Source organism: Echinops telfairi, unplaced genomic scaffold, assembly GCF_000313985.2.
Source record: "Echinops telfairi isolate 266 unplaced genomic scaffold, ASM31398v2 ScPeMD7_7;HRSCAF=31, whole genome shotgun sequence".
NCBI lineage: Eukaryota > Metazoa > Chordata > Mammalia > Afrosoricida > Tenrecidae > Echinops > Echinops telfairi.
In genome coordinates this window covers 10,532,329-10,540,585 of record NW_022103904.1, presented here as the reverse complement: position 1 = coordinate 10,540,585, position 8,257 = coordinate 10,532,329, and the positions used below count along the sequence as shown (strand labels likewise).

At 49.9% G+C, this 8,257-nt stretch overlaps 1 protein-coding gene across 1 annotated transcript in view; it reads right to left on the bottom strand.

Moving 5' to 3' along the window:
* Nucleotides 1–773: 773 nt before the first annotated feature.
* VOPP1 (VOPP1 WW domain binding protein) overlaps nt 774–8,257 on the bottom strand; it is a 143,478-nt gene continuing 135,994 nt past the window's right edge. Inside the window, exon 5 of the mRNA XM_013005998.2 lies at nt 774–3,640. Within this exon, the coding sequence (XP_012861452.1) occupies nt 3,450–3,640 (191 nt within the window). The 3' untranslated portion in view covers nt 774–3,449. The remainder of the gene's footprint in view (nt 3,641–8,257) is intronic.

Sequence of the window (8,257 nt, the reverse complement as noted above, 5' to 3'; positions counted from 1 at the left end):
AGGGGCCTCGGGAGAAAGGCCTGGTGACCTGTTTCTTCAAAATCCACCATGGACGCCCCACGGTACACAGTTCTGCTCATACCAACAGGGCCTCTGTGGTTGAGCTGGAGCCAATCTGACAGCAAACTGTTTTTGTGGGTTTTTTGGGGGAGATATTGGGAGTGCCAGGTTAGACAGCATGGAGACGTTTCTCAAAATGGCTGAACAGGGCAGTGTGTGCTAGGCCACCTTCCAGGATAGGTAGAACGATGTCCTCAAGCCTGCGTCCACAGTAGGATGGCAGGGACCATTCCCTTGAACTAGGGTTTTAAGAAGGCGAAGTATAAAATGCTTCCTTACAAACTTCATCTCATTGAGTTAACTTATTTAAAATGCAGTGTAACTGAAGCAGCTCTGCCCTGCACTTCTGTCTATGATAGAAACATCATTTCTGACCTAGCGGAGCTGGGCTGTACATGCAAGGTTCACCTACACACCAGAAAACAGATGGAGGCCTGGGTTACCTAAAGCCGGCATGCATCATCTGTGAGTTTGCTACTGTCCTTCTGTTGGCCTTCGTCGTTGCTGCTTTTACCTTCGCTTCGTTTTTCACAATGAGAACAGGAAGTACTCTAAGTTCTTCGATGCTATCTCATTTCCAGCATTCCAGCTTCCCTGAGATTGGACCAAACACTTAGCCCGCTCCTCCCCACCCTCATGGGACCGGATGCACTGTGAGTCCTCCTGTGTCACCCCTCTCCTCCGTCCCACTCCCCAACAAAACAATCAAAGCACACGCCCAAATGTGTTTTTATTTTGCATACATAGGAAAGAGTACCCTATCAAAAGAATGACAAATAAGGAAATGAGCCAAGGGTTGCAGAGGAAGAGCATGCACAGATCAACTTCAAGTTTCCTCCTGACCACGGGCCGCTACGAGGTGGGGACAGCCCACGGGGAACACACACAAACAAGAATGGCCAGGGAATGTCACCAGAGGTGGGGTTTCAGTACACGGTACCAGTGTCCACGGGAGCACAACATGTCCCTCACACAAACACGGGAGTATACAATGTCCAGCACTGCCCGGCATGCGGTCTCTGTGTGTGAGTGCTTTCAAAACAAAGAACACAATTCAGCCAGAGGCTTGGGGGTGCCTGCCCTGCCAGACCCTGCATCCGTGCCTCAGAGGGGGCGCTTCCTGTGCTTCTTGATTTAAAAAGGAGGGCTGAGGAGGTGAAGTTAAAAATACAAAATAAACGGCCTGAAGGAAGGTGAATTTGGGGGCCCATGGAGTTGTTCCTTGGTGGTAAACAGCAAGACGTTGTGCTTTGTTTTCTCACTTAAAGCAAGGCGCCAAGCATAAGGAAGTACTGCCATCAGTGACAAGAGGTCAGAGGTCGCATAAAAGTGGTCAAAGACACTGGCGGTATCTGTGTTCACAAACGTCATGCCCAAGGGGTGTCCTCCCTGCCCCCACCCCCCGCCCCAAGCGTCTCCCATGCAATTCTCCAGGTGACTCCGAGACTGGATCGTCGGGAAAGTCTGACAGCAGTGGCTTCTGCCCCATCCCAAGCCCTCAATCCTCTCCTCTCACCAGAAGTCCCTGGTGGTCCACAAGGTCGACGTGCTCAGCTGCTGACTGAAAGATGGGCGGTTCAAGTCCACCCAGAGGCACCTTGGCAGAAAGGCCTGGCCATCAGCTTCTGAATCTGTGCCACTGAAAATGGTGTAGGGCACAGTTCTACTCTGACACCCACGGGGTCGCCCTGACTCAAAGGCAATTGGGATGTTACCCCATACAAATAGCCCAGGGGAGCATGGACACCATCCGGTCCGGGGCAATGAGAACCCAGCGTCCTGCAGTAGACTGCTGAAGGTCAAATTCAGTGAGTAACAGCTCTTCAAGAGGCTCCAATTGGATCATTTCTCAAGGAAGTACCACCCCTCCCCTCCCACTACACTACACGAACCACACTCTGGCCTTCAGGGAGCCTGGCTACACAGCTTTGCCCTCAAACTACATGACACATCAAGCCTACATATGGGTGGACGTACACTATCAACACAACTCACTACGCCAAGACAGAACGGCCACCACGCTCACTGCCAGCGATTCCAGGTGAGACAGGCTTCTTTGCCAGGGATTTGCATGGCCAAGCACCTCACCTGTATTCTAATTCCATTACATGCTCAGGAACAATGACTTCAATGGTTTCTGAAGAATTCTCTCTGCACCCCCAGATGTCTGCGTTATTAGCTTGTTCCTGGTCCCCAGGGCCCCCCACACATGGTTGAGATTAGCTGCTGCCACCACTGCCCCAAAGGAGGCCTGGGAGTGCTCTGGATCAGGCACTGGTCTGCTAACCACAAAGTCAGTGGTTCAAACGCACCAGAGAGAGATGAGGCTGTCTACTCCGGTGAAGATTCACAGCCTCAGAAACCCTCTCTAGGGTCACTGTGAGTGGGAACGGACTAGATCGTTTTGTGGGTTCCCATTGGCCCAGGCTGAGAATGCTCAACTGTCCCGGCTCCCACAGAGCACCTCTCCTGCTCCCCACACTGAAGTCTGTTCATGTCTCTGCTAAATATGCCCTGGAGGGGAGCAGCTATGCTCTGAGGGTGGCCAGTAGCTGAGCAGCCCAGGAAGACACCTCCTCCTCCGACCATACAAGAGCTTCCTCAAAGGCTTCTGAACGCGGCAAGTCTTGTCTCCAGAGTCAGACCAAATGCTCATCAATGCCGCATGCCTGTTTGGGCAGGGAGCGTGATTTCCTGTGCATGTAAGTCACACTCTGCAGTGGTTCTCAGGAACCTGTAGACAGCCATTTCACTTCCCAGAGCTGGAAGCCGGGAACATCTGCTCTTCCCAGCTGTGGTGCGAGGGGAGGCCCAGCTTCAACAGGAGCCACTGAGGTGGCTCTGGGTACACAGAGGAGCTGAATGGCATCCTCTCTGCTGCGCCTCTCCCTCAGAATGTCCTAAAAAAGTGGCATGGCTCAGAGTCAGTGTCTGCAAGTCCCTCTGCACAAGCTGCTGGTCCGCTTCACTGGAGGGCCAGGCTTTCAATCCTCTGGAGGGAGGCTGGCCCAGGCCAGGGCGCCGCAGTCAGCTGGGCTCCCCCTGACCCTCCTCCTCCCAGCCTCTCTTTTGAAGATCTGGGTTTGCCACGCTAAGACCTGCAACCTTGGGGCTGTCACCACCCTGGCAGAGAGCACAGATGACAGTAGAACAGACACGAGAGAGGAGACACGGAGTGAATTCAAACACTGGTCCTCCGTGGAAAACTTGAAAGGGAGCTGTGCTTGCTTTGAAGAGATCAAAAAGGAATTTGTCCTTAGTGGCACGTCGGGCCACTCCTTGTGGGAATTCTGACAGGGACAGCGAAGACTAGGTGAGCCCTCCTGTCTACTTGCAGTGGGGCCGTGTTGCTTCCTTCCTTCACACCTGCAGGTGTCGTCGACCCCCACTTACTTGGCCTTCACCACCTGTTCGTAGGGGGGTGGGGGGGTGTTGCAATAGGACGGGGGCGGGGGGTAGGCTGTGCTGCCCTGGGGAGAATTGGGTTGGACCTGGAAAGCCATCGCCATGGGATTCCCGACGGGGTTCATGCCTGGTCCTCCGGGGTCAGTGTAATACGGTGGCCCTGGCTGCTGGATTCCTGAAAGATGGAAAGACAGACAGATTTGAGCACCAAGGAGAATAGCCAGTCAGCACACCTAGGACCACGATGCCTAACCCACCAGACTAATCCAGTATTCAACTCGTACGTCTCGGGGTCCTGGAAAGCTCAGACACGATGGGGTCACGGGGTTAGGGGGCCAAGCAAGAGCGACATGCATGGTGCAGAGCGGTCCTTGTGGAGCACACATTCTGCGGGGGGGTGACAGAGAATGACAGCGTGGACCCAAAGTCCCAGAAGGTGGCTACAGCAGAGAGGGAGGGTCCACAGGATCAGGGGATGGTATGGGGCCTAAAGCTCAGTGGTCACCAACCCCAAACCAGAGCACTGAAAAGAAAATGAGGTGGCAGAGAGAGAAAGAGAGAGGGAGAAGTAAGTCTGCAGCTCCTTGTTGGGAAAACTAGAAAGAGAACCACAATTCCCTGACGGACTGACTCAGAGCCTGGAATTATCACTGGCAGCTCCCGCCCCTGCTTTGAGAGCAGTTGACAGGCAACAGTTTCTGAGGAAAACTCTCATTCCCACCTGCTGAGCTAAGGTAGGCTAGGCCAGTTTTGTCAGGGCAGGAAGTACCTGTCCTCCAGGTGAGTGCCAGGTGAGTTCTGGTCCCCAGTCAGCGAGAAAAGCCTCCCTTGCTGGCAAGGCAGCACTGGGCTAGAGCGGTCCAGAGCCTGATCATTGACGCTGCCTCTCTATGCTACACTCCCAGCTGCCGACCCCAAGCCTCACACACATCCACGGGCCTATAAGCTGGCCTCCCTCTGAAGGATGAAAGAGCCTCCAGGGGCAGGCTCCTAGCGACCTCCAAGTCTCCTTCCTTAGCACCCTCCCTGGTTCTTTCTTTCCAAACCACCACCAGGTTGCTGGCATCTTGTTCACGCAGACGGGCCGGGCCCTGCCTTTGCGTTCAGGAATAAACTGAGGGCAGCTTTACAGCGACAGATGATGCGCTCTTCCTGGAAGACCTTTGTCACCCACAACACCCTCTTCCCCAATCCCATTTCTTCCTCAGTCACATTTCTCCTTCAGATCTCAGTTCAGAACCATCCCCTCCAAGATGTGACATCTGGTAGCCTATGACCTCGTTCCTGGATGGACAAGGTACCCTCTCCTCTTAGCATTTGGGCCTGTGCAAGTACCTCTGTATCCAGGCACTCCCCACAGGGAGAGCCACTCTTCTGAGCTTTCTGTACATGATCATAGGATGTCATGTGGTTTATGGATAGTAGTTTTCATCTGGGTTTGCTGTCTGCCATCCTATCTGGTGCAGGGCACATGCTGATTCCAGAGACTGGCCTTTAGAGAATGGTGCTCCGCTCACCAACCTATGTTAACTTCACCCAGCACTCTGGAGATCAGGTATAACAAGTCGACCTCAGCTATCTCTTGCAGTGAGCTGCTCCAATCTTCTCCTGGGCAGGAACAGAGGTACCACAGAGGAGGCTCAGGCTGCGTCTGCCTTGTAGAGCAGCCTGGCCCAGCCGGCCCTGGAGAATGAAAAGCAACACTGGCTGTGTGCATGATCTAATCTGTACTTCACTCATGGCTACTGCCAGGAACTAGAGGAGAGAATTTAAATATGTGACCATGGAAACGAAGGGGCCTTTGGAATACAAGGAATAACTCACAAGAGGTGGAACAATTAGATACTCGCTGTGCCTAGGTGAAATCACCTGGCAGCCACAGCGATGGAAATCTGTGATGGAGGCCACAGGAGAGAAGGAACTGAAGCTGGGGTCTTGAGGGGGGAAGCTCCTGGTGCCTCGGGCAGATGGAGGCAAGGAGGCAGAGCACAAGCAGCGCAGACAGGGAAGCACCCCACAGAGCTGTCCGTGGCCTAGACATCTGGCAGGCTTCTGCTTCTGGGCTGAAAGTAGAACTCTGGCAAGATGTGGGCCTGGCTGAACTGTTCCATCCCCACCAGAAAGGAGAAACAGGAGAACTGACTCGGCCGGCTAGATTCCGACCGCGGAGGGTAGACTCCGAGAGTACAGAGAAAGTAGGGAGGCTCCAGCACATGTGTAAACCCGTGAGGGAAGGGCCAGGCAAGGTCAGGTGGTGTCCAGTAGACATAAGCTGCCTGGAATCAAAAGCACCTTCACACTCGCAATTCCCTGCAATGGAGACACGTATGGAAATCGGCCCTGCAGCATCATTCCCCATGGCGACCAGGTGGGAGCAATTGAGATGTCCACTGACAACTGGCTTTCCAAAATGTGGTGTATACACTGTGTGTACACACAGCAGAAGAGTGCGTGGCCATAAAGAGAAATGAGGTCCTGAGAGATACTACAACACAGGCGACCTTTGTTAATACGCTGAGTGAAATAAGCCAATCAGGTGTAATTTCACGAATATGAAGTGTACGGAGGGCTCTGTTTCCGCTTCACGCTGATGGTTTCCCTCACATGAATGCCTGTCTTCTTTGTCTTTGTTCTGTTTAAAGCTTAATAAGAAGCCTTCTATGCTCTGTTTAAAGCTTAATAAGAAGCCTTCTATTGAGTATATTTGAATCTGGGGTCATTTATTTTTTAATCCCATAGAACAAACTCACAATTTTAGTGGAATCCAAGGCTGTCTTGGGGTTCAAGGACTGAATAGGTGGTACCAAAGGGGTTCATCTACTCAGCCATTTTCCATGGATCACTAAGGGACTCCCAGAGGTAAGTGATCTTGGAAGTTGAGCCCTGTGTTTAGGTGTGACTCTCTAAGTCTTGCTGTGTGAGTTTTCACTTGAGAATGATTAACCCTTTCTGTGTGTTTGTTAGCAATCACTATCTCCAGGTGCAGGTAAGGATGTCATTCGTAATCTCTTAAAGGACTCTTGAAAAGACAGCAGTTTGGCTAAAACTGAAATTAGATTCTGAGATGCAGCTTCTGCACTGGTCTCAAGATCATGTTTGACATGGACCGAGTCTCCGGTGAATCTCCTCTGAACACAGACCAGGGATATGAATGGCCTTCCTACCAGGCAGAGCGCACTGCAAAGTGGATTACGGCCAATGCAATTAGGTTAAAATTTAACACTTCATCACTTGATTTCCCTTTTGACCCATTTTAAAGTTCTCGTTTTTAACATTTTGTGCTTTCTTTTTGATTGAGGTTTTCCTCTATTTCGTTAGTGCTATTAGCTTTTCTGCCCCTTTGTGTATGTTTTTCATTATAGGGAGTCGAAGATGGGTGACTCTATAGAGAGAGTAAATGGATTAATGGTTTCTCGAAGGTATGGCAGGGGAGGGGGATGAGCTAATAATGAATGCAAGAAAGAAGAAAATGTTCCAAGATTGACTGTGCTAGTGATTGTAAAACTCTTCTCGATACGATTGAACTAATGGATTGTATGATCTATGAATCATGTCCTAATAAAACTTTTTAAAATTGTGTTTTAACACCTATAGGAGTGCTTTACTGTATTTATAGATTTATAAATTTTACAAGAAATTGCACATGCTGAATGAACTCTGCCCTTAAGTGTTTGTGCACCACCCCCACCTCCACCCCTTTTCTTTTCTTTCTCTCTACCTGACTCTGGCAATGGTCCTGCTTTACCACTACTGAGTGGGGTTCTAGTTCTACCTTTTGAAAAAGTTTTTGTCTCTGCTACTGAGAGAAATCCAAAGCTCTGCATACATCACTCTCCTGAAAGATTTTGAGTTTGTGGAATTTTGTGCTCTGTGAGCTTCAAAAAGTGGGTGGGGCTACAAATCTGGGCTTTTCTCTGATGTTGGGAAAATGCCACATCTGGAGACACTGCCGCAGTCTCCCTGATGAGAGTCCTTCCCAAGACACAAATAAACACAGTGCCCCCGCCCCGTGTTTACATGGCTGCTTGGCATCGTCTTATTACAAATAAATGAATGCAGTTATTTTTGAAATTCTCTACATAGATAAGAGATCGACTCTCTACTAGGATTTTTATTTGACTGTGGAAAAATCAGAGTTCTAACCTAATTCTTAACATCCCTGATAAAGGAGCCTAGAATTTCCTCTCTATTGTTTGTGTTTGTGCTTTAACTGCTTTAAATTGTATATACTAGCATTAATTTAGAATTTCAGGGATCACTTCAAGTAAATTGGTTTCTAACTGTACATTTTTGGGAAAAGTTGTTTAATATTTGTACTGTGTGGTATTGCAAACTTAAGGGGAATGTTGCTTCTGCTTGTTCTATTTGCAAACACTGCAATCGGCTCGCTTGCAGAATTTCTTTTTCCAGAATGCCAGTTCAATTACCTAGGTTTTAGCACACCTTGGTAGGGGGTGCTACAAGGAATCTCAACTTTTTGTGCAAAACACAAATATAAAAGCACTTCTTCACTATGGCCAAAGGTTGCCATCGGATTCTTTGTGTTCATTTTGGGTACAATAACCAAATTGTGCAGCAAATTTGCAGAAGAAGCTGAAACAATTCTATTTTGTGAAACCGATAGGGTAAACCAGCAGTTTCAAGCCTCCCTTACAGAAACTTGGATGTAAATCAGTCTGCTTGGAAAATGCACTGAATTCGGGAATTGTGCCCCATCTGACCCCACCACACCAGGGTAAAATGCTAAGGGTGTGCAACAGAGCAGCAACGGGAGCAAAGCAATAAAGTCCCC